The following is a 27,131-nucleotide window of genomic DNA, read 5'->3' as shown; positions in this document are numbered from 1 at the left end:
CAGTTCCCTGCCGAGTCTCCCCCTGAAGAACAAATTTTATCGCATAATAATACAATTCTATCAGTAGCCTCTAGGCTCTAGCCTATCATACATAACCCTGCTGTTTCTCAAACTGTTCAGATGAAGTCATGTAAGATCTAGGCAGGGCATTTAAATGACTCAACTTTAGAAAAATTAAGGTAATCAACGAACCCAGGTGCAAATAAAATTATGTTGAATTTTCGAAATTGTTAATAACGACAACAGTGGTGCTGGTTCAAAACAAACAGAAAATCGTAATGTTCTATTCAAGAAACAACCTTTTTACGCTATTTATTCTACAATTTTTGGTATGTTATGGTATGCAGTGACAAGTAGCCTAGGCTGGGCCACACCATGATGCAATTAAGGTGGAAGATTGCTAGTGTGGTCTGGTTAGAGGTTAGCCTACTGGTCATAGAGTACATAGGCTACCTTTGCTTTGAGAAGAAATGGAAGCATTTCAACAAAAATAGGCGTATCAAAACTTTATTGCTTCTAACGATAGGCTATGTCATCCACAAAATTTAAAGTAGGGCTGCATAGTAGATTTAAGCATTGTGGTGTCGCTGATCAAAATCAGTAATCACACAATCATAATCCGAGGCCTACTTACGGTAGCCAGATCTTATTAATAATTCAGCATTTCCCTTCACAGGTAGTTTTTAAACTATTCCCTGGCTATAGGAATTTTAATTACCAAGTTAAAACCGCATAGCCTAGTTTCACTTTGAACGTGTCACACCATTCAGTGAACAAGCTAGGCCTAAATTACATTATATAAAAAAATAAAAACGCTGTTTACTTTATATGTATGGTTGATCTTACATCTTGAAATGTTGAATCAAGGTAATTTAACACAATTAGAGAGCTTGCTTCGTTAATTGAATAATTCGCTGTTGCTTGCAAATTTATCGATGAGCTTGTATTTGGATGGGTACATCTCTGCAATGTTTTTGGGCTTAGGTTTTTGTGTGGTACGAAACTCAATTTTTGGCAATTTAAAGGCACCTTCCGACATTATTTCGTTGTTTTTCTTCACGTGTGCTGGCAGTGAAAAGTAAGAAAAGCGATAAGTTTGCGTGAAATTCAAACTGAACGACTCGGCTGGCGTGGACCACCTTCGATCATACATAAAGTTCTGGAGCATTTTCAGCCTAGGATCAACGTCGAAAGATTCTGTGGTCGTCGTTGTTGTTTCGCTAGATTCCGATTCGGTATCTGGTTGAGGAGGGGGCGGAGGCTCCTTGAAGAAAAACATAGCCAGCGTTGCATGTTATTTTAATACAATAGCAGCCATTTAGATTTAAAACAATCAATGTATTTCGTGCTGAAAGCAACATTGCCCAATAACATGGCGGTGTTCCATAAGAGCCATTGCTTACTTCTAATTTTTCTTCTTTTTTGACAGGCTTCCTGATCAACAGGGGTGATAACTTAAACACAGGCAATGGCTTACGCAGTTGTTCTACAGCCACAGATATTCTTCTCCTAAGAGGGCCAATTTTGTCCGCAATATTTCTGCGCCAATCCTCCTAAACAACAAAAGTATTGCCATCAACGAACACATCCCGTCTACCTAATAATTTGAAAAAGCCATTTTTGACCAAACATCAAGGTAAAGCTTTACAACGATTTTGCTAGGTTTACTTTGAAAATAATAATTAATTAGTAGTGTATCAATAGCTAACATAAAACAGGCCTAGCCTATTTAAAAAAATACATATTTGGGATTAAGAGCAGCAAAGCAACAATACGAAAAAAAAATATTACCTCCAGCAATTTATTATTCGTAAATTAGCGGGGAGACACTTAAGTGGTAGGCCTAAATACTCGGGCTGTAGATTTGTGAACTAGCTGGCTTTTATTCCAGACTTGGCTACTTATTTTCGCAAACACATTTGCAAGCAGCATAAACAGCAGGGCTGTGAAGTCGGATTCGAGCGGATTTTGGCGTGTCCGGAGTCGTTAAAAAAAAGCCGACTCCGGATGATACAAAACGATAAACAATAAAAAAAATTGTTTGCAATCTTTTTTCAAAATATGTTTCTTGTTCTTTCTGTTGCGCTCTAAAACTTTACCAGAAAATGGAATTGTTTGTTTTTGTTAGTTTTGTAAAAGTCTCCGCTTCAATTTGGATTATAACTTTAGTGAAATTTAATAGAAAAAAAAATCTGGCAACACTGAAGCCGGAGGCCACTAGTTATACATTGAAGAATCGGAGTGCAGTTTTTTGTCCGACTCCACAACCCTGATAAATAGGCCACGATAGATAGCTTAGTTGTATTGTTTATACTGTGTTCACATAGTTATTGAAGCAAAACCTGATTTCGAACTTGCATGTGCAACCTGCGCTATGAATAAACCCGGATCACTAAATAAGCCGAACTTGAGTTTGCATAAAAACTCCTCCATTCCAACACCCTGGGGTGCTCACGAAGGAATGACCCACACAGCAAAATCCATTATTTATTTTATTGTCTGGGGAGACTGCGGAAGCATCCGTGTACATTACAACGTGATCTCAACCATAGCCAATTGCTTAACGAATAGCGGCAATAGCCTATAAAAAGTATGTAGCCTACTTCAGTATCTTCCTTATCTCTCGCAAGGCAGGAATCCAACTCATCAAGAGATGTCTCCTTCTCAGTGGAGCTTTGATCTCCATCGGCACCTAAACACACAAGTTTAACAAAACAAAAAACAAGCTAATTGCATTGTATAGCCCCAGTTGTAGCCTAGCAGTTCAGTTCACATGCGATACATGTATTTTTGAAACTGGGTTCCGTTCACTCTTGAGTAACTATTCATCATCGGCTGTGTAGCCAGAGATGAAAGCCCTTGTAAGATGCTCGAAAGGGCATGGGTTCGACACCGCTCAAAAGCACGCGGTGGTGTTTGTGGCAAGACAACTAATGACGTACTTAAAATTAAGATTGGCTTCTTCGCCTTCTGTCCACCACACAATCCAAACCTTTATCCTTCGGGCGTAAGCCAAAGGATTGATAGGCTACATAAAGCGACTCATGGCTTAAATTACATCATTATAATGAAAAATGTGGTTAATATAATGATCCTTTGTCCATCGGGAGTAAGTCTGAAAATGACGAAATAATGTGATCAAGAGCCTACTATGATGGGATACTCGAAAGGGCATGAGTTCAAGCACAAATTGCTCTCTTGTCTTGCGTCACGATACTACTTGCTCAGTATCTCGTTTATGAAAGGATTGACGACCACATACATTAGACGACTCATAGCTTACTACATTATTTAAAAATGTAGTAAAATATTGTAGCCTATGTTTGCAGTTCAAAAAGAAAACTCCCTATTTCCTGATCAGGCTACGAATCGCCACAAAAAGACAAATACTAAGTGTTGCCATTGCTGGTAGTGGTAGGTAAGTGTTCGTCCTACCAATACCTAAACAATCACAATAAAGCTTTTCAAACTGTTACTGTTTGCTCCTGTAATGCTTTCCCAGCCAAGAAAATTTTCAATATTAGCTGTCTGGGTTATCGCTTTTAAGAGTTGCTTTCCACCTGTCACGTAAAATGTTGGCATTTGTAGCAGGCTATCTCATGTACTTATGACGTGACCTTATGTCCCAAAACCTGACCTTTATCTGAACTGCTAGTGGTACTTATGTCGCTCGCTATGGAAACAGAGTCCGTTTCAAAGATATCCATAGGCGATTGCGTCACGGTAGCTTGAGAGGCATTACTGACGTTATACACGCTATTCTGAAAACATTAGTTAACGTTAAGTTTACTATAATGTTTAAAGACAGCCATTTAATCTTAATCATTCTAAAAACAAAAAGTGCTTTCATAAAAAATCTATATTGAAACATTTGCCCGATTTGCCCGTTTTTTCTTTTAGCAACAAGAAATCGTGTTTCCAGAAGAAATGTGTGTGATGAACTACACTTACTACAGTATTGTTACGACAAACGCTAGTAAAAAGTCTTTTTTTAAGACAAGATTAATCATCAAGTTACTTAAATTGAAATATTTAAACGGTAAGCTTAAAGTCATAGCCGAGTTTCGTTCAAGTTAAGACTCTGGAAAATGTAGGCTATACTTACTAGGCGCATTCCCAGTGACTCAGACTGACTGTCTTCCAACTCCGATGTGATTTTTTTATGAAAAACATCATAGTCAAATCCAGCAGAAAAAGGAGCATCGGCAGTTGCTTTATTTTCCTTTTGTAATTCCAATTTTCCTGCTAGAAAATACATCTATAAGACGATATCACATTAAAACAGCAATTATACATGCGTAGGCTGCATGATTATTGCAGTTAATACCTTATCGTCATAGATAGTCGTGGAAAAGACTACTTTATTCTCGTAATGAAGGTTTCAACGTCATTTACGTACCAATCAATCTTTTAAAGAAGGTTTTTTTATGTGTCGGTGGTTTCCCTGTTCTATTTTTCACTGCTGGGTTCAGGACTGCCTGGCCAGTTGTTGCTACAGCAGGAGGGCTGCCTTCTCCACGTTGTGCAGAAGACAAAGTTTGGACAGTTGTGTCAAAGTTGGCTCTGTGACTGGTATTGGTCACAGTATTCATAGCAGTCATAGTAGTGGTGTATTCGGTGGCTTCTGGTGTTCTGCAAGGTGTCAATGTGGGGACTGGCTTTCCTATTTTTCGCAGCACTTGAGTTGGTATCTATACAGAAAATAGTTTCAGATATCTGAATCTCAAGACGTTAACTCAACACATTCGCTCTCCCTTCCTCACCGGGCAGAATAATTTGATTGTGGTAGCTTGAGTGATGTTGGATTGCTTTGGTGGGAAATGAGCTTTGAACGCGTGTGTAGGAGGTCTTACAGGTAACCTTTGATCACTCATGTCTTTGATGTAAGCAATCGTAGGCGAGCGAGACCGGTCTTCACTTTTTCTGCTCAAAGAGTTGAATTAACTCAAGCCAGGTTATTTAAAATTTGGCTAATTTCAAGGAAACAGGCTCACTTTGCAGATTACACTACAAGCAGTGTTTTTCAACCTGTGTTGAGCCATGGAACACTTTATGCATTAAAATAATCTTGTGGAACATCAAACTAAATTTTCTAACGATTCAATAAAATAAACAACACAACAGCACTTTTAGATTTTCTCAGTGCGACATCTGGGCCTATTTGGATGAGGAGAAAGTTGATAAGGTATTGCAGGTATTGCAAAAAGACAAACGCGAAGCTCTTTGTGATTATAATTTTCGACAGGTGTTCCATAAAGCACTCGTCAAACTAACAAATTTCTTGTGGAACACCTGACGATCTTTAACGAGTTGAAAAAAACTGCACTACAGAAACAGATAATATGTTTCTTTACTCAAAATGAGGCGGGAGTTTATTATTATTTATATCACCATAAGGAATGGTAATCGTTGGGACTCTATAAAAGATACTCACAGATTCCTGCCATTGAAAGCGAATAATACAGTATGCTAGCAGCTATAATCACACAAACAGTGGACTGCTTTATGGCATGTTTTAAAACACAAAGTTATTCGGTACACGACAACTGGGCGAGACAAACTGGGCGATACCCACTTGGGCGAGACCAGGTGGGCAACGAGTCAAGTGGGCGACGAGTTAAGTGGGCGACGAGTCAAGTGGGCGACGAGCCAAGTGGGCAACGAGCCAAGTAGGCGACGGACCAAGTGGGCGACGGTAGCGAAAGTTTAGCCGTTCGGAACGGTGGTGACATATATACTGTAATTTATCTAGTTGCTTTGCGGCGTCACGGTTTATCGTGAAGCTTAAGAGAAACCCCTCAGAAAAGAGACAAACGAATGGCCAAGGAGTGGTTGAAGTCATCGAAGCTTGTCAGTCGTCATAAAGTCATATTTTCTGTTTTAGATCATAAAATATTACTTTTAATTTTTACTTTAACTGTTTGAAGGTTGGGGGGGGGCTGTCAATTCAACTTTTTTGCATCAACAGTTGTATCTCTAAAACCACTGAGGCTGCGACTATGAGATTTCTTGACTTTTCCTAACTTTTATTCACCTCTATTGAGCTGAAATTTTGAGCGAATAAAGGTTATAAATTGAGAGATATAAGGCATTTCTCAGCACATCCTCTGAAATATTTCATATTCTATTGTTCAAAATTTTCCCACCAGCTGGATGAAAGTAATTAATTTGGCCCATGTCTCGTTAATCCTAACTGCTTCACAGCGTGAAGGAAATTGACAGTATGCGTGGACCTTTTGTTCTCACCACGGCTTATAAGCGACGTCGATACAAGAATAGCTTCAACTTTGATACGATGAGTTACCGTCGCTGGCGGTTGAAATTGCGTAAAATTAAACATAAGACTTGGTGCCAATGCATCTAGAGCGAGAATAGTTTTTCGCAGACAATTATGTCCTTTCAATCAAACAAAGCATAGGCTACAACGTTATTGCCTACTATAGAAGCTGCTCTGTAACATATTATGATTTTGGTTTCAAATCTTTCCTTTTGTCCGACACACTATCAAAAGCAGAAAAGGCGTCGATGTTCCCAAAGCTTCTCACATATACTTGTAAACATTTATTTCTAAGTCGACATGTAAAGATTTGAAATGCAATACGCTTCTCATTTGTGTAGGATAAACCAGAACATCACGCTTTTGTGAAAAGGACGATCGTTCCACCACGTTTATACGTGATGCAGCTTAGTTGAATCAATATATTCGAGGCTTCTTGTACCAGGTTCACTGTCACTGATAAACTAAACCGCGATGCAGTACCTCGCAAAGCAATTGTAGCGTAACATTTCCATGTGCTATAACTCGTCATAAATTGTGAAAACTTGTGTATTTACTTGTCAAGTTGTCTCATGTGAAATATAAGTTTGCATAGCAATGTCACAATGAAATCTTATCTCCGTTTACCAAACTAAAGATATGAACTTATGCGACGTCTTGCAACGTTGAATCGACGGAAAGGCGGGTAACTGCCAAACTGAACTGAGAATGCATGAAAGAAATCGTTTATTATCGAATGGACGTGACGTCAGAAAACGATGAATCGACATAGGCTAGCGGCGAGAGATATTTTAGTTAGATAATGACACGCGGCAGCGCGTTTACATTGAATAAAAATACCTTTATTTTATCCATTTCTATTTCCATTCTTCCTAGTTTCGTCTCACAATAACAAACAAATGAAGTTACGCATATTTACTAAATTATTCAATAAACAATAATGCATCATCCAGCATTATGTCAGCGCTGATTGACTAGACATATTCACGAGTTGTGTGAGAATTGTATTCGATTAATCGCATTATTTATTGTAGGTAACACCTGCAAAAATTCAAGTAATTGCAGACTCTGCCTTCATAAGTGTAGTTTAGAAGTAGCCATCTCATATTGAGCCAATCCAATCAATGTAAAATAGAACGCTTTTACTTGATTTGATAGCGCGGGTGATATATAGGTTTTATCTAACAACTACTTTCAGTTACATTGAAAGTGAATGAGTAAGCATTATGCAGTCTGTGACAAGGACTGGAAATGTATAATCAGAAAATATAATATCATAAAGTATATTGCGTTATGTACATCTAGTAATTTTTATGAACATGGTATCATTTTGCAGGCAGGCGTGTTTATAGAGATACAAACTTATTCCATAGTTTGATTTATGGCACTTATCCAACTGTTTCATAATGCGAATAGCTGTTTTAGTTGAATTTAGAAAAAAATATAACTTATAACCGCAGACAGATGCAACTTTTTTCATGCTTTAGGCAATCGGCAGTACGGTGAACTATAGTGGTACATAACATAACCCATATGCGGGGTAATCGCAAGGGTCAACCCAAGTAATGGAAAGGTTCTTTTTGAATTATGGTGATGGAATTCTTGTAATGCTATTGAACTTCATCTTTTTATGAAAAACTTATATTGTTTGCATTTGCAAGAAATATCAAACTTTTGGATTTTTTTTATCACTGAACTGTCCGTTAGTAGAATGTTTCTTTATTACCTTAGTTAGGCCTATTGGTAAGTTAGGAAAGTATTTGTTGATGTGACATATGAGGATATTGTAAGAGACCGAGTTATTTTGTAAATAGTATTTGATTTTTGGACACCATCAAAATTTTCTCACAATACACAAATGCGCATCGAGATATAGTGCTCACAGTTTGGAAAAGTTAGATTGTGATAATTACAACTTGCCTGAGTAGGCCTACAGCAAGGGACAATCAAAATAGATGAAACCGCATTCATGGTAATATAGACGTTTTGCAAACTGCTCTTTTCGTTTTCAATATAATAACAAGAATGACAGCTTATTTTCACTAAACATATAAACAAATATCAAAAATTATGAATGAACAGCGCATCTATATTTTTCGGTTTAGGTTCAACAATGCATTCTAGCCGTCAAAATGATGGAATATTTGGTAATTTTGTTGAGACATACCATTGCCCAATCGTTGAATTTACATCAGAGATAATTTTATTAGATAGATTATCAGTTTCATGCACATGATTTCATTCAGCGTTATAATGTTGTTTTTCAAGCCACGTGGCGTTCATGGTCATAACGCAACATTGCAGAAACAGCCAATATTGATACCAGGTAGGCCTACTAATTATTACGCCGCTTTCGTCAAATCTACGTCGCTAAACGACGATATTGTGCAAACGCCTGTTGGATTTCCCTTCTACGTGTAGTTTATCATAAACGTGAAGCATTGCTCAAAAAGCTAATCTGAATCACCATAGATAACCATAGCATTCATATAGTTTCATCATCAGTAAATATGTAAAGTGCACTTCACAATTTTTAACAACGGTCTGACAATTTATTATATTGCAAAGTTTTGATTTATTCTCGATTTTTATAATTCTGTGTAACAGTTTTTTTCTAACTAGTTTCTATGGGACTAACAATTTGTTTCATTATACATTTTCTTTAGTATTTCAACGCCATTATTAAAAAAATTACGTCCTTTTCACTTTTAAATAAAACATGGCAAGGCAAGGATTCAGTGCTGAAGAAATATTGCAACATGTTTTACTGGATTCTGACGACGAAAGCCAGGCGGATGATTTGGAGGATTTATGGCACTCCGATTCAGATGAAGAAGCGGATTCTTCTCCGTCAACTTCTGCAACAGCGATTCCGATCGAGATTGACGACCAGTTACCTTCCATGGGCGATGTTCAACCGGAGTTTGCGCCATCAGGACGGATTATAACATCGAAAAGACTGGTGAACAGCATAGATTCCTATCTCGACATGAACAACTACGATGCTGTTGAGTTTTCCTGACACACTGAAGTCTTATACAACTTTTGTAGAAAAGCCAAAGAACAGACAAGAGGGCGGCGTCAGCATTACTTGGTCTAATGCGAGACCGGTGCACAATGGGAGAAGGGGCCGGGCTAACATTATATCTGGCCCGATTGGTGTTAGAGGAGAAGCCAAAAAAGCCAAGACCCCTCGGCAAGCATGGGAACTATTTTTTTCTTTAAACATTTTGAACATTATTGTTCAAGAAACAAATAGAAAAATTGCCACACTCATTTCTCAATTGCCAGAGAGAATTTTAGATGACAGCAGGTACTGCTATTTTGGCCCAACCAACAACGAGGAGATGCTGGCCTTTGTTGAATTGGAGTATTTTCGGGGGCTTTTAGGACAGGCTGGTCATTCCACGGATGTATTGTTCAATCAACTGCAAGGACATCCCGTGTTTAGTGCAACAATGAGCAAGAACCGCTTTAAATTTTTATTTTCGAACATTTCGTTCGACGACCAAAATACTAGGCCGCAACGTTGGAAGAATGACCGGTTGGCCGCATTTCGAGTCGTTTTCGAAATGTTTAACGAAAACTGCGGCAAACATGTCATTCCAGGTGACTACTTGTCGTTGGACAAAACGCTATACCCCATGAGGACACAAATTGCCTTCAAGCAATATAATCCAAACAAGCCTGCGAAATATGGCCTTCTGTTCAAGTCGGTAAACGCCAGCAGATTCCCATACACATTTGCGGCATCGGTCTATTCAGGTAAACCGAAGGAAGAGCCATTTAATTTTTACGTTCGTGGAACAGAAGAACTGGTAAAAGGAATGGTGATGAGCCTGGAACAACACGGTGACCTTCAAGGTCGGAATATTTTGTATGACCGCTTTTACACCTCCATACCACTCGCGCAGTGGTTGCTTGACAGGGGTATAACGTCAGCTGGAACCCTCAACGCTATACGTAGAGGAATACCCCTGGAAGTGAAGCAAGTGAGTGGTAGGGAGAAATCTTCGTACGAAATTTATTGGCAGACGAGTGAGGCTGATCTCAGCCTACATTCTTATGTAGTAAAAACGAAGAATTCTGGCATGCGGAATGTGTTGATGTTGACGACCATGCAACCTCTATTGGGGATTACCAAGGATGACGGCAAAAAGAAGCCAGGCTTGTATAAGCTTTACGACTTCACAAAGGGTGGCACCGATATCATCGACCAAAGGATGGGTTGGTTCATTCACGTGCAAAGCGAAGTCCCCACGGTGGACAACTACTGCGTTTGCTTATTGAGAAGGTGCCAAAGCCACAAAAAATAAACTACTAAAAAACCGTGGCCAATGTCAATGCTGTGAAAAGCCTTTATGCCCTGCACATTCCATACGAGTATGTCAAGTTTGCTTTTGCGCAGAATAAACTATTTGAATGATTGCGGTTATATAAACTTTGGCTTCAACCACAGCCTAAATAAAACGCGGAGCTCAATGAGAGATTTTCCTTTTTTCAATTTATTAGACAGATAGCTATTTTTACGTTGATTCAACATATCAAGACGTTGAATACTTGTAAACATGTGCGGTTTTGCAATTAGATTGCTTATTAAAATCATCTATCCTTTTTTGTATAAAAAGTGGGTCATAAAACTAATCGTAATACTCGATGTAAAATTCAGCATTTTTATATGCTGAAACAGTATTGTATTCATATTTTATAAATCCATTTTCTATTTAGAAAATATCAATATAATGCGGTTTGAGCATAGCTGAATTTTAGCACGGATACAACGACTGATTTTATGACTTTTATACAAACAAGGACAGAAGAGAAGTAATCTAATTGCAAACCCGCGCATGTTTACATCGTCTTGCAATGTTGAATCCACGTCGAAATGATTGTATTAGCGTTGTATTCAATTTCTCGTATTATCGAACTGTAAATGTGCAGCCACTTGTAATTTCAATGTGCCTCATTGCATATTCTTAAATATTTCTGAATTTGTGTGTACATAACCTGACAGAACACAGGTTGCTTTACCATTGAATCAAGTTGAAAAACGTTGCTGCAAGAGCCTTGTGCCAATTGCTGCAGTCCGGTATTGCTGTAACCAAATCAAAATACTTATCAATATTTTGCTGCCAAACTGACATTTTTATCGCATAAACGCCCATTAGGCAAAAAAAAAAAGGCAGCTAATTCTTTGTAAAGTATTTCTCCAGGTTCACAATGATTTGACGCATAATAAATACTACTTTGAATAAATCTAAATATTGTTTGGATTTTAGTGTGTGGCATATGAATCTTAGAGAGCTTATTGAATCCACAAGAAAATGACCCGAGGCATTACAGATTTTCCTTTTGATGAAAAGCGTTGTGACGTTCTGTTAATTAATGAACCGTAACTGTTTTATTTTGAATTTCTTTCTGACTTCTGTTTATGTAAAGCATCATCGACTTTATCGGGTAATGTTACTCCTAGTACTAGCCTTGTATGTAGCCGAGTTCACATTGAACTTACATTGAGAGACGCTGTTGCAACTACAATACATTGCATTTAAACCCCTTTTTTTGTTGCATGATCTTCCATTCGTTTCGTGGATTACATAATAGTATTTGATAAACGCCACCCTGCTTCTTCAGCTGGTCTACATTTGTTAATAAAGCGTAGGAGTTGCTGTTCTTGGAACCGAGGTCACAAGATCATAATCCAAATTGGTGTGACACGCGTTCAGAAATCTCATTACTGCATGTAATTGATGAAGCATTGTTCTTTTAGTCAAGAAGCGAGCTTTATTTTGAGCGTGGGAAAAGTTATTATTTTGCATGAAAATATAGATTCAAATTGAGATTATGTAAAAAAAATTTAATCACAACATGGCAATGCATGTTCTTCATTACTCTACCAAAAAATAATGTGTAAACTCACGCTACAACTGCTTTAATCGCAAAATAATCCAAAAGTCATAAGTCACCTCAACATTTCAACGTCTATGAGCAGTTCTAAAATTCACATAGGTTTAATTTTCGGATATGCTCAGCGTGAATAATTTTACAAAATGAATCCCAAAGTTTGAAGCCGTACCTTAAAAAATAACAGAGATATCACTCCTAAAGCATAAGAAGAATCGACAGCCCCCCCCCAAACTGAGCAAGACTCCAGGGAGCCCAACCTCGTAAGGGTTAAAATACAATGATTGATTTGTGGAATGGAGGCAATGAGAGTTCTCACGCTGAGTTTCACGAAGCATTGGAAGCAACATTTTTTGTAGTCTAGCAATAGCGCTTGCCGTTTGATGTTAATTTGCATTGTAACATCATCTTGACACATTATTTTGCAACACACAATCCAGTCTGAATATTATAAACACTTGCGGTGGGTCACCATATTTCGTACCGAAGTATTTTTCTGACTTGTTTGTTAGAGTACCGGTAGCTGAGTATCGTTCGAAACTCAAAAGACTCTTTCGATTGTGATGCAGGGTTGCCAACCTGTCTTCACCAAAAAAAGTCAGACCTAGTCACAAAAAAAGCTTAAAAAAAGCCAGAAGAAAATAGCTGAAAAAAACAGTATAAAATAGCTGAAACAGCTAAGAAAAGACCAATTAGTATTCATTAAACATACACATATAAAAAGTGCACAACCAAATAGTGTCCCACCGAACTTTGACTTCAGCGACAACGCAGAAACATAGTTAATAAAAAGACAAGCAACTAGAAAATTTTCTAGTTTCGGCTTCAAAACGACATTCGGTCGGACACTACAACCAATTTATCTGAGAAAAATCACAACGCAGAAACATAGTTAATGAAAAGACAAGCAACTAGAAAATTTTCTAGTTTCGGCTTCAAAACGACATTCGGTCGGACACTACAACCAAATATAAGTTAGAAATTACTGCTCCGACTGACGCTGACTGAATTTTTTTTTTTTAAAAAAGGGAAAGGTAAAATTAAGCAAAAAAAAGCCAAAATTATGTTGGCTTTTTATTAAGTTGACAAAAAATCGATGAAACATGAAAAAAAGCCAGAAAAAGCCTAATTTTTCTGGCTTTTTTTATTTAAAAAAAATAAGCCAAGGGAGTTGAAAAACAGCCAGATTCTCAAAATCTGGCTTCAAAAAAGCCAAATTGGCCACCCTGTTGTGATGACAACTACGACTTGCCTTGCATGTTTTATACCAAGTATTCAGGTCATTTCAATTTGTGAGCACGCTTCTCCAGAATGTCGTGACCTACATATATATAGGTCACCAATCGAATGATTGTCCGCAATGGGGGAAATGAAGTAAAGGTGGGACAGACGCATGCGACCAAAACAAAGACAAGCGTCTGTAATCCCAGACCATAATCTTATGTGCTAAACGTTGTACGGTACTGCAAACAAAGACGTTGAATCTATGTAAAATATTGCAATAATAAATCTAATAAAACTTTTGAAAAATCATTTGGTGATCTGCTTTGTTAAGTCAACATGTCAAGCAAATCTGTAAAAACGAAAAAATCTGGCTTTAGCTGAAAGAGTAATTGTAATCAAAGAGTTAGAGAGGAAAACGCCGCAGAAAGTTGTTGCAGCAAAATTTGATGTGACACAGGCGCAAATTTCACGGATATGGAAGGCACGGGAAAAGCTCTTGAACAACCATCGTAACAACCACATCGACAAAACTCACCTAAAGCAAGTAAAAGTTGTGTTTTATTAATGCTGATGAAAACGCTACAGCCACCAACATAGCACGTGCCATCTGTTTTTTTTTTGCTGAGACTTTTCGGTCATTTGTCCGAAATGACTTGTAAAAATTCGGTTATTTTTTATTTATTTCGGTCATTTTTTTTTTTGATGAAAATATTTCCTTTCAAGTAGTTGATACAAACCAAAATTTGCACTTCCTGACTAGCCACAACATTAAGTTTCGCTGAGAAACGTTGTCGTGTTTTATCTGAGAAAAGTTAGAACAGACAAACGTTTCTTCAACGTTCATCAGCGAAACTCAACCTTGCAACACTCGGCCGAATTGACTATATATTTTTTCGGAAATTTTGACCGAATTGACTATAATTTTTTCGGACATTTTGCTAAAAAATCGGTCAATGACCGAAAAAAAAACAGCGCACAATTAGTGTTCTAGATGCTATCGTATGTGCGCGGAAAATCCAATGTCTCATAAAGACTTGACATTAATTTACATTTACAATGTTGTATGTGAACGTACCAATAAAACTTCAATGGACAGGATCCACCACAGACTATGTAGGACTTCTCAAAAGACATAAGTCATAATTTTAACTTGGGCACTTGAAGTCAACTGATATTTTTAAATCCGAATGCTCTAGTCTAGACGTTGCGTAGCCGCATCAGCAGTTTACAGAACGCATTGTGACTGACTGTCATGACTACGGCCATTTTGTTTATGACCTAAAAATTGAAAAATATGACTTTATTTTTAGAGCATTAAATTTATGCTAATCTCCGTAGTTAATGATTCGTATGTAAGTTTTTACATGTATTTTGAACATTAACACACTCGAACAACTAACAAAAAACTTCTGTTTCGCTTGAAAATCACTACAAAAATTCAAATGTCTAATGCATGTACCTACCAAACCAGCTACAGTACTTAGTAGTTAAGATCTCAGCACTGGCTGATCTAGTGACCCACCGCAAGTGTTTATAATATTCAGAAACTGGATTGTGTGTTGCAAAATAATGTTTCAAGATGATGTCACAATGCAAATTAACACCAAACAGCAAGCGCTATTACTAGACCACAAAAAATAATGAAAATGTTGCTTCCAATGCTTCGTGAAACTCAGCGTGAAAACTCTCATTGCCTCCATTCCACAAATCAATCATTGTATTTTAAAGTAAAAATTAAAAGTAATATTTTATGATCTAAAACAGAAAATATGACTTTATAACGACTGACAAGCTTCGATGACTTCAACCACTCTTTGGCCATTCGTTTGTCTCTTTTCTGAGGGGTTTCTCTGAAGCTTCACGATAAACCGTGACGCCGCAAAGCAACTAGATAAATTACAGTATATATGTCACCACCGTTCCGAACGGCTAAATTTTCGCTACCGTCACCCACTTGGTCCGTCGCCCACTTGGTCCGTCGCCCACCTGGTCTCGCCCAAGTGGGTATCGCCCAGTTTGTCTCGCCCACTTGTCGTGTACCGAAGTTATTTTACGGTGGAGAATTAAATATGAAACGTCAAAGAATAATCACGTGTTATATATGCGGTTGCATTCCATAGCCTTTGAATCCATCATACTGTGTCTTCGACAACGTTCGTTGATCAAAAGAATTTTATCCATGAGCAGTTTCTGTCTATCCAAGTCGCCACTGGATTGCGTTGTTTCTTCGATCCCTGCATACCTAAATGCCTATTGGCAGATAGCCTACGTTAAAAGTGGAATGATCTCAGATGAAAAACAAGATATCAAAAATCTAGAAAAACGTTTCTGACGTTGATGAAAGTAAGCAGAGATAGGCAGAGCCGTTGGGAGGATAATTTGGGCCTGATACCAATGAAATTTTCGGGCCTTAAATCAAGACTTTTCAAAGAAAAACTATATGCAAAGAATACGAGATGGTTTCTCTAAGTTCCCCGGCCCGAGTCCAAAAGTACCCCCTGTCAACACTACTGGAAATAGGGTCATGTAGAAGAAATATAGAATATGTACGGTATGGAAAGGGTTTTATTACAACGGTATCAAACTATTAAATTACAATAAATGAAAGAATATGACGTAATTTAACATTAGTAAGTTGATGTTGATTATCATACAGCAGTGAAATTACTCCTCTTCTGAAATTATACACTTATACACAAAATGTTCTACTTAAAACAGAGAAAAAAGAATAGGCCACATTAGCAGTGGCGTAACCGGATCAATTTTACAAGGAGGGCAAGGCTTTTTCCAAGAGGGGCAACATTTTCAGTGACGTCATAAACGAGGGCGATATAAATTGCTTTCAAATTGAGGTTAACATTAAGTTTTAATTTACGATGAAAGCTTAACTTTGGAAGGCGTTTCTTTGCCAATGCGCAGGGTAGCCAGCACAAAATCCCGGAGGAGCAAATAAGTACTCACAAGGGGTTCTGGAGGACTGCCTCCAAAATTGACAAAACTGCCTTAAAATTGCGCATTCTAGGTAATTTCAGGCTAAATCAATACAAAACCCCGTCAAATAATTCTGTAACCAATGGCGAAAAGTTTATCTTATTTGCATAAAACCAAAACAGCAGCAAGAATTAATAGACTGGACTAGTTCTATAAATGGTTAGTTTAATGGTAGGCTTCAGCATGTCAATATAAAGCCTACCTTTCGTACAAAATACAACACAGTAGCCTACTTATCTAATGTTTATATTAGATCTAATGTTTATATTAGATCTGAGGTAGGTGTCCTGCGTGGAAACAAACGCTCGACATTACATTTGGCTACTATTAAGTAAGTAAAACGTCAAACAACAAAATTTCATATCACTGACTCTGACTACTAATAGCAGCGAAAGTGTTACATGACTAAATGTCGCGTAAATTTCATCAAAGAAATAGGCTACAAGTTTTCTGACAACCTTTTCTACAGCTTTTCAATAGCTTACAAGTTTGTTGGTCGATTGCACATACAAAAATATTTCAGGGGGACAATACCAATTCCCCCCATGACTACGCCCTTGGTTATACGGATTGCACTTGCTGATTCTGGTTTGGTTATAACTGAAAGAAAAACGACAGAAATAAAAGTTTCTCAAAAACGAACATGCTGGATCAAAATAACACATCATCAATTGTGACATATCGGCTACTGTTTTCAGCTGGTTCAAGGAAAACGGATTTGTTGAACCGAATCTGAGTAAATTAGGCGAGCTAATGTACTGCACTGAGATACGGAATTCCAATCAAAAACCGTTTTTTTCTGATTAACGTTTTATTAGCTTTATTTTACAGGGGGCAAGAAATTTTGCAGGGGGAGCAATTGCCCTCTCTTGGTTACGCCACTGCACATTAAGCTATTAGTGTTGGCTAACCTCACTGTCTCCAATATCGTTGCGACGAAAAAAGTGTCGGTAAATATGAGTCAGATCCCTGCGCCCAGCTACTCCGTCACCGTAACTCGATTGAAAAGCAGCTTGGGCTCTTTGAAGCAGTTTTGAAACATCTTGACGCCGCTTTTTGTTATTCTCATCGACACGAACTCCAAAAGATTGGAAAAAGTCATTTTCAGCATTTGCTTGGTCGGTGAATTGGTCTTTGGTCGTCATCACATTTTTGTAAGATTGTATCGGTGGGCCACCTAAGAAAGGTGGACGTTATAACAAGTTTAAAAACAGACTAAACGTGATATATTTTAAGGCTCTGATACGCAAGAACCTGCATTAAATATCCCATCTTCATCGTGTTTTCCGTATGGGTAAAGAAGACCATTTGGACCAACTTCCCCTCCAGCAACGACAATAATTTGACGATTGGATAGTTTGCCTAAAAATAATATGACACATGTTTGAAATAGAGAAACAAGTAAACGAATGAACCATTAAATTCTGCTTTGTTTCAAAACCAATAGAAATGATAGATTATATTTAGTTTCTAGCCATGTGGCATTACAAAAAAAAGGAAAATCCTTCAAAAATGTAGAAGGCTAAGTTATGAAACTCCATTAAAAGATGACCGTGCGTCACAAGCAAGATGAAAATAACTGCCACAAGTTGGCAACAATATTGCACCTGAGTTTTGATACTTTGATTCGGCTTTGAAAATAGATTCAAGCACACGCATCTTCCTTTCCGAGTCCACGGCTTTTCTCAATAGAGGAAACATGTCTTCAAATGCTCGTGAAGTGTGCTTTTTACTACTGTGAAGAATGTCCACCAACATTGTGGCTTCTGTGACCGATAGATGCACGATCGATCCTTGAATATACTCAGGATTCTATCAAATATGGCAGACCTTAATTGCGTATTTTTTTTTAAATGATTTTTCAAGCGTTTCTAATTATTACTTAAAAGTAAGCTAATATCTCTAATACCCTTTGCCAATACGGTGTATAAACCAAATGTAGAAACTAAAGCAATAATTCAGTGGGGTTGTACCAATGGCTCGAGGACCCATAAGCACGATATTCGCTGGAGAGATAGTTTTGATTGAAGATATAAAAGAATAGGTTAATAATTCTGGTCTGCTAAGCAGAAGTGCTACAGTAAGTATAATTTGGACCATTAAGGTTAGCTGCGAGTGTTAGCCTACTTTAAATTACTGGATGAGTAAGCTTCTACGCGACTGCCGCAGATTGCACCCAAATTACGATTTTATTTCACAGTAGGATGCAGCAACATCGCACACCAGCTGTGATATTCAGCGCCATCTGGAAGATAACCTATAGTCCTAGATTATGGCATACGAGAGTAGGCCATGCCTAGACACATTGAAAACCAACGACCTTCTCAATATCCAGATTGCAGTCTGATGGATTACAGCGTGTGGGACGCGCTCAGAGAAAATTTACTCTGGAAAGAATACTGTATTTAAAGAATAACTAAAGAGGAAAAGCAAACAAAAGAGAGGAATATCTTGAGGAGGAAGTTTGAAAGACGACTTCGTCTTGGAAAAACGTGTGCGAGCTGTTAGCAAAGAATTCGGCTGCCACATCGATTACCTTTTCAAGTAAATGCTTCATTGAAGAAATAAGTTACTTTCAGCACTTCTTTTTGTCTGTTAATTAAAATATGATGGTGTTCGTTGTTTCTTGGCATAAAACATTGAAAAGTTGCAGGAAGCAAGCTTGGGTAATGAAATGCTTGTATATTCCTATTTAAATACCAAACACGAAGTAACCAATGTTGGGTTAATGTAATCGCAAAACAGACGCGAAGGTTGGATCAAAATTACTGATTGCATGATAATTGACAATAGTTGTTACTCCACCTAGGTTAGGCTGAAACAAGATAACAAAGTTAAAAGTTAATCACCATTGACAGTGACGCCGTGTTTAATTTTGATTTCTACCTGGGGACAAACTGAACGAACTCTTCCTGTTTCTTTCCATGTGTTCAAACAGACTGGACAGTGAAACAAACCATAAACTCGAGAACTTGATTTACTGTTGAATCCATGCTCGGTGCAAACAAAGGTTATCTGTCAATCAAAATCATCATTTGGATGTACTGTATTTTAGAGATTTAGACTTTACAGGGGTCTAAAACAGATAAAATTAGAAGAGCATGGGGTAAATTCGCTGTCGCATATGTAACTTTTCTGCTACTGTGTAAATATGTAGCTTAGTTTAAGCTGTCAATGACTATCTATATCACTCTCAACTGTTTGCTACTGTTTTTGCAAAAATGACTCAAATGGCTTTAAAAAGAATTTTTTCATACAATTAAAAGCAAGATTTTTGCATTTTGTTACCAAACTACAACCATGATTAAGCCTACTGCAAGTAGCTCAAGTCACAATTTCATAACCACAACTACACTTTTAGTATCGCAAATATCACAACCGTCGAAATTACTTCATTTGCTATAGCCTTGTTTCCGTCGCCGAAAACTTTTAGAAATCGCCCTTTTAGAAACGCGAGTGGATACCAACAAACGGGGTCTGCTACTATTCGGTGAGTCCGATTCGGTGAGTCTGATTCGGTGAGTCTGATTCGGTGAGTTCCTAACCTCTAACCCCTAACCCTAAAACGGCAATGATAATTAGGCTACGGTACCCGATAATTTTAAAAAAAATTGAAAAAATCCCCCGTTAAGGGATCGGACTCACCGAATCGGACTCACCGAAACGGGCCATTCCGAACAAACGAGTGTCCATTACAACGGTGGAAAGTGAATCAAACTTACTTTCCAATGGTGGCTAAATTGGCACAGATTCTGTTGGCTATACATACCACTACCACCACAGACGAGCGTTTGTGGTCTGCTGTGGTGCTAAATGGAGCAACCTTGAACACATCAAGGGTATGTGTCCTGCTCTTTCTCAAAGCAACGATCAGGAACTCCATTGGGCACGTGCCTTCTTCGCACACTTTTATAACCTCCGTTGACTGTGCCCATTATTTTTCTTGTTTGTAGGCTAGGCTACTGCATCGTTTTTGTATTGAGTAGAAGTTTTGTTTAATTTTGTTTAATTTAAAAAAAACTTCCCAAAATCTGACACCTGCTTCCCGGACATCATTAACACATTAACGAAGTCGTTTCAAACATTCCGGGCTTTTATCAAATTTGGTTATTTCCGCATCTGCAATCCAGTGCTTTGGTCTGCTTGGTGGAGAAATGATGTTGGCTATTGACCTCTTTTCTTAATGCTACACTTTTGTTTGCAAAAAAAGATGTTTCAAATTTTCTGTTGACTTTTAAAGCAATGGCTTGCTACCTGCAAAATATTTCGTTTTGTTTCGAAATACGTATTTCGTTTCGACCTAAAATTATTTATCTTGATTTCGTTTCGAAGTAAATATGTTTAAGAAGAATTTCGTTTCGACTTGAAGAAGTTCGTTTCGAACAGCCTTATTTTAAAGATGATTTTATGCAATCCACACCAAACACGTTTCGGTACCAGCATAGCCTACCACCAAAGGAATCCCAGATACATGATGGGCACGTAATAAAGATGCCAAATCACAATCTGCATTTAGATAGTCATCATCAGAAGTTGTTTCTAATGGTAGATCATCCAATCTCATCAAATCACGCTCTCTGCAACATGAGTGGGAAAGGCCGAAGTTATCCTTGCACATGTGTCAAAAGATTTTAATGTTATAGTCAACTCGTCTACATTATCATAGACTTAAATACGGTAAACGGTTGGCCTTATTGAGTTTGGGAAATCACACAGAAAAGTGGATTTGAAACCAGTAAGAAACATACAAGAAAGATTTAAAGAAAAGTCCTGGCACAAACAAATTCTTAAGTTTGCTTAGGCTATACCGCCACCGCCATCGTTGTTTATCATCACCTTTGTCTTTCGCACCGTCATCTTATTGTAGAATCTTGGAAGTTTCAAACATCATATGACGTCTTCGAAGGAATAAAACATGAAATCTGAATGGCATGAGCACAGCTTTGCAAAAGCAGCAGCAAACTTACCCATATAATTCTTTAACAGCCTTATCACGCTGGGAACAGTCTTTTGTAGTGTCTGGAATCAATCTCCGTCGCTTTGTATAAAAAGCAAATTCGTCATATGTACGCTACAGGGATATCTAGAACAACGGGATTGCTGACTCTGTTTTGAAGTGGACAATAGGAGGGTTACTGCATCATTACTGCACAAACTAAAATGTGGATTTCTCAACATACAACCCATTTCTTGTTTTTAAAATGATGCTTGAAGATGAAATAATTTAAAAAATGCAAAAAAAAAATTGAAAATGTGGCCGTTTTTCCCCAAACCGCCACCAAGTGGTGAAAAATACACAAATTTTAAACACAAATATTTTTAATACCACTTACTGGATTTGAATCAAATTTTAACAGAATGTTTATAAGTATCAAGACTGAAGCTCTATTGAAAGAAATGAAGATATTTTGAGAAAATAAAAAGTTATTCGAATTGTTGCATTTTTTCAAAAATTTTTGATCCTCGGACATGAAACAAATGGGTGCCGACAGCATCATGGACAAAATTTCCAAAATTCTTTGACCAGAGGCTTTGCATGTTTACTCTGTCTGATAGTGTTAAAAATTTGAAAGCGATTAGCAAATAAATGAAAGAGATGTTTGGGATTAAAATTTGGTACTTGGTCAAAAATCACATTTTACGAAAAACAACAATAAACATTTTCAACACCTTAAAGCCTCTTTTATCATAAGTAGACCCTTTTTTTGCCTCTGCTTGGGTTTGTAATTTTTTCTTAAGTGCTTTTAATGTTTTTCTCCTGGCCTTGGATGTGTCAAAGCTTCTTTTTCTTGATTTGTCAAGTCAACACTTGTCGAGTATTTGGCAGATTTCTGAATATGCAGAGATTTTGCCACTGTCTTGTTTTCCTAATTTTTTTTGCTGAAGTAGAAGGTTGGCAAAAAGGGCTTTGATCTTCTGTTGTTGGATGGCTTTCTGGTGTTACAGGAAAAGTTACACTTGTGTTACAGTAACAGTTCATCAAGTCTACCACCATTGTTAGACTTACAACCAACCTTATCCAACTTTCTTTGTTTAGCAATACCACGAAATCGAATTTTCTTACTTCTTTTCATGTTTTTTTTTATTTCCTATTATTGATGACTAAAACTTGCCCAAAAGTGATGTAATAATCAATTAAATATGAAAACTAAATCTGTGTTCAATACTCAATAGTCTTGGATGACTAACAGCAAAAGTTTGCTTTAAAATGATGATCTTAAGTTATAGACAAGGCCAGCCATTAGTTGTTGCTATGGGCGTTGCTAGGGAAGATGCCTAGGAGTGCCCACTTTCAAGACCTTATTTTAGCTTCACAGCAGGGAAATCTAGAAAAGGCGACTTCTCAACAGCGTAATTGACACGCGCTTTTGCCTTTTTCATTTTCAGGCGTTAACAGCGCTGACCCTTCTAGTGTCCATCGCTTTATCGAAATTTGCAAAGTCAGCAATCCGGTTGTTCTAGATATCCCTGGTACGCTATAGTATAATTAGTATACGAGGTGATATCCTGAAGCATCTACGTCAGGGGTTCCCAACCTTTTTACGATCGCGTACCACTTGGACGTTCTGTACTGCCAAGCGTACCACTTCTTGCGGAACAATTAATTTGATTGAATCATATTTTATTCAGAAGAATAATATTGGCCTACTAAAATAACACTAAAGCACCACAACTAAATTTAATGAGATTTTTGTTTACTGTCCACCAATTGGTCGATGCGCGGTATAAATTTGCTAACAGCGCATCGAAAGTCATTTCCGGGCGCACCGAGTCGGTTTCAGTTTTTGAATTAATGTTCATCATGACTAAAAATCCTTGCTCGCATTCCCACGTGGAAGGAAAATCAGTACTGTAGCTGCGGAACAGCATGGGAAGCTGGCGTTGAATATGAAGAGGCCATTCTGAGCCAGAAGTTTATTGGAGAACATTCCTTGTAACTGTTATTGAACATTTTATTCTGATCTATTTTTAGCCGACACCTAGCATTATTCAACGCTATTTGTGGCTTAAGCTATAAAACAGTAGATGGTATCTATCAAGAGCTGCAATCATTTGACATAATTAACACCCACTGTCCCACAGCGTTATACGGCTTTTCAAAGTAACTGTGCTCCTTGTTGACAATTGACATGACCTGCATTTTGAAGATCGTAATGATACGAAACAACAAGAATAGTTATGTAACAATAAGAATAAGCTTCGCCAATTTTTTATTGTAAAGAAAACCATATAAACAAAATATAAAGTTGTGAATTCAGGTTTTTGTGAAAAAAACAGAAGCTACATGCGTACCACCTGAAAAACCTTCGCGTACCACTAGTGGTATGCGTACCACAGGTTGGGAACCCCTGATCTACGTAATATGCAACTTTATTTAACATTGAATAAAGCAAAATGTCAAGAAATGCATGTAGGCCTAACTGACTAAACAATAGGTATTTATCAATTCAACACTCTATGTAATAAGCAACTTCATTTAACATACATAAACATAATTACTGTACACTACAGTGTACATCAACTAATCCAACTAACTACAGAACATAACTACACAAACTATTTCTAAACAATAAATACTACAAATACTACAAAAAGTGCTCAATGCCAAATAAAAAAAGCTAAGCAGAGCAAATTACATGAAATTCAGTTATTATTCTCCAAAAAACCTCTAAAGCCTGTTTCACCCTTACTTGGGATCATCAGAAGGTTCTGAAAAATATGCAAAATAACAAATTGGTAATCCTTGAAAATATATTAAACATTATAACTATACCGTAATGTCAATCAAACAACATTACCAGACAACATTAAGGTTATCATACAATGTTGAATACCTTTTCAAGTAATAACTACGGTATTTATTATTTTTGCATATTTTTCAGGACTTTCTGAATTTGATGTAAACTATTCGTAAGATTGGAGATAAAGGGTTTTTAAATTTCATACAGTTTAAATCAGGGGTTCCCAACCTGGGGGCCATGGCCCCTAGTGGGCCATGACCCTTTTTCAAGGGGGCCATGGAAAAATTTGAAAAACAATAATTTTTAAATTTGTCATCTCTAAGTCCACTCCAACACTATATAACAAAAGAAATAAATTAAAATTTAATAAAAATATTGGTACATTTTGCCCAAATCTTCATGAAATGGTCTTTAATTCCCGGTTGTTTCAAAAATAATACATTAATCAAAAATGGGGGGCAATTGATTTTTCAAAGGGGGCCACGATGTAAAAAAGGTTGGGAACCACTGGTTTAAATGCATCCAAATTTAAAAAGCAAATATAATACAGCATAACAAAGATTTAAATGGTAACCTGTTTGATTCCAACAACCATTGACATAAAATTCAGCAGTGAAGATATATTTCTTTAAATTTTAGCTGATTATGACACTTTTACACAAGCTTTGTAGAAATTTTGGTAGTTGGCATCAAAACTAATGGTTACTAAAAAGAATACATCAAACTGTGTGTTAAATTTTTTGGGAAGTCAAAAAATATTGAATAACATTGATCAAACATAATTTTGCAGTACCGTATTGATTAAATGCTCTCAAATAGGTCTAACAGGTTCTGGTTCACCCTTTAGTCAAAATAGGATTAAATGTGAACATGAAGATTGGCTTCTGTGCCTTTCCCCTACTTAATCTCAATCTTTAAATACCAGGCTGCATAAAAATGGGGATGTGACATAAAATTAACAAACTCAAGGCTAACTAGACTATAACTTGACAAGCTATATTGCATGCAACATCAGATAGCCTATTCAGCAACTGGTACCTTAGACACAGAATGTCGCCTTTGATGCTGAAAAGCTTCAAGGTACAAACTACCCATCTTGAACAATCAGAAAATTCGACTGATTTCTGTGTATCAATAAATGATAAAAAGTTACTAGCTAAATTGGCTATTTATTTAGCTCAACCACTTTTGTATTGATATATTATCACCTATTGCACTTCTCGCAATAACTGCAATGTTCATATGAAGAATAAGAAAATAGAACCAGAAATATATGAGTTGTTACATTGCCTTAATAACTTTTACACACAATGGTGAGGCTCATCAACATAGCAAATGACATACAAGAAAAACATACATACATACAATATATTCAATAACCTATACCAGGGGTCGGCAACCTTTCGTATGCAGTGTGCCAGTTTATGAATAATATCAAAATATCAACAACTCGCGTGCCAAACATTTTTGTATATTTGGTTTTGTACTGGCAACTATCTGATGTTAAAATTAAACAGTAAAGTTGACTGAGTTAACAGACAAGAAACAAATTTGTTTTATTAACTTTATTGGAAAACATCGAATGCAGTCATAAGAGTCACTTTTTAATGAGATCCTTGTCCTTGCTTTTTCTTGCTTAGCTCTATAGTAGCCTATTAGGATTATATTTGGACACTTTAAGTAGAACACATGCTTCCGAATGATCTTCCGTAAGTCGGCTGCGATGTGGACTGAGAATAAAATTCATGTGCGAAAATATTTGTTCACACAAATAAGTGGAGCCAAATGCAGATAGCAAAGCTATTGACATCTTCTTGAGAATTTCTCCGGCATCTTCTTGAGAATTTCTTTGCCGGAGAAAACAGCTAAATTTCTCCGGCAAAGATTCCCAGCACGTCAAAATGCTTGTTTGTTTGTTTTCAATCGTTTCCAGCGATTTCCGCAATTCGACGAATTTTGATGTCCACAATAAGGATGCTCTGAAATCGATCAGCTGCATCTGGAAGTCTTCGATGTCCAACCACTCAAATGCAGATAAGTTCAAGTCTTCGCTGCTCTCGGGCTTGATGAGAATTGAAAATACTGAACCAAAATGTTGAAAATCTTGAAATCTATTGCAAAATTGAGACGTTAGATCCCCCATGTACACATTAATTTCAACTATGTTGACTTGGTGATCCAATGAGAATTTGGCGTGCCATGAAAATTCATCTCGCGTGTCACAAGTGGCACGTGTGCCAGGGGTTGCCGACCCCTGGCCTATACTATCACAACCACATGCTTTCACTTATTTAAAGTTAAAAATAATGTAGCCTCCATAAAGATATCTTTTTTTAATTTTTCAGTATAACAAATTTACATGTAAAGATCATTGACAAGTGAAATTAATTTGATCACACTGGCCTATTTAACCAACTTCAGCTGTTAAAAATAATAAATACAAAGCAACAATCTGACCTTTATCTTGATCTGTTGAAAACTGATACTCTTGTTTTCCAAATGGAACAGCTCTTTGAGTTGTCTAACCACAAATCATTTCCAGGAAAATAACAAATGTTGAAGACATTTACTCAAATCCGACGATATCAAGATAATCCAAACTAAGCTAATGGCTGATGACGTTATACAATACCACCTGTATTGGGGCACGTAAGCTTACTGTTGTAGAGAAAAATTAAACATCAATTAAAAAACCATCTTTAATTTGTGTAATTTTCTTTATGCTAGCATATTTGACTTAAATAACAGCTTTCAAGTGTGTGAATGCAAAAAAGTTTACAAGCCACAGCTATGCAAAAAAGTAACTTACGACAGTTGTGAATTTTTACCATTGAATTGAATTGAATTGAATACCAGCTGACTGAGCTGACCATCAGTAAGCAAGCAGACGCCAGTGCTGCCAGGTCCCTAACAATTTCCACGTATAATCAGGTAAAAATACTGCTAATATACTGTAAGTCTATTATGCAGTATACTGTAGTAATTTCCAGTGG

The 27,131-nt window shown here is 37.1% G+C and overlaps 1 protein-coding gene across 5 annotated transcripts; it reads right to left on the bottom strand.

Moving 5' to 3' along the window:
- Positions 1-281: 281 nt before the first annotated feature.
- On the bottom strand, positions 282-26,792 carry LOC145772165 (uncharacterized). Of its 5 annotated transcripts, none has more exons than XM_082584010.1 (16): positions 26,596-26,792; positions 25,177-25,262; positions 21,364-21,434; positions 20,847-20,973; positions 19,283-19,411; positions 18,004-18,208; positions 17,651-17,758; positions 17,308-17,573; positions 15,498-15,655; positions 4,764-4,923; positions 4,400-4,691; positions 4,106-4,242; positions 3,638-3,761; positions 2,604-2,692; positions 1,404-1,553; positions 282-1,264 (listed from the first exon to the last, which is right to left on the bottom strand). In XM_082584010.1, the coding sequence occupies exons 2-16, from the start codon at positions 25,231-25,233 to the stop codon at positions 899-901; spliced, it is 2,439 nt and encodes an 812-aa protein (XP_082440136.1). In that variant the 5' UTR covers positions 25,234-25,262; positions 26,596-26,792; the 3' UTR covers positions 282-898. The 5 variants fall into 5 exon arrangements, with proteins under 5 accessions (XP_082440136.1, XP_082440135.1, XP_082440137.1 ...); XM_082584009.1 differs by having other exon boundaries at positions 285-1,264; positions 4,106-4,245; XM_082584011.1 differs by lacking the exons at positions 20,847-20,973; positions 21,364-21,434 and having other exon boundaries at positions 287-1,264; positions 4,106-4,245.
- Between the last annotated feature and the right edge of the window lie 339 nt (positions 26,793-27,131).

The sequence above is a fragment of the Aplidium turbinatum genome, chromosome 6 (assembly GCF_918807975.1).
Source record: "Aplidium turbinatum chromosome 6, kaAplTurb1.1, whole genome shotgun sequence".
In the NCBI taxonomy this organism is placed as follows: Eukaryota; Metazoa; Chordata; class Ascidiacea; order Aplousobranchia; family Polyclinidae; genus Aplidium; species Aplidium turbinatum.
The sequence above is the reverse complement of the archived record's forward strand: the minus strand, read 5'-3'. Positions and strand labels throughout refer to the sequence as shown.

What these genes read in the sequence shown, in the direction of transcription:
- LOC145772165 (XM_082584009.1), bottom strand. Translation starts at nt 25,233, where the DNA reads ATGGGTAGTTTGTACCTTGAAGCTTTTCAGCATCAAAGGCGACATTCT. An exon ending in TGCAACCGCATATATAACAC is followed by an intron (nt 4,924 to 15,497) that starts GTGATTATTCTT and finishes CTCTTTGAGCAG; the next exon opens with AAAAAGTGAAGACCGGTCTC. An exon ending in AGTCACTGGGAATGCGCCTA is followed by an intron (nt 3,762 to 4,105) that starts GTAAGTATAGCC and finishes TAATGTTTTCAG; the next exon opens with AATAGCGTGTATAACGTCAG.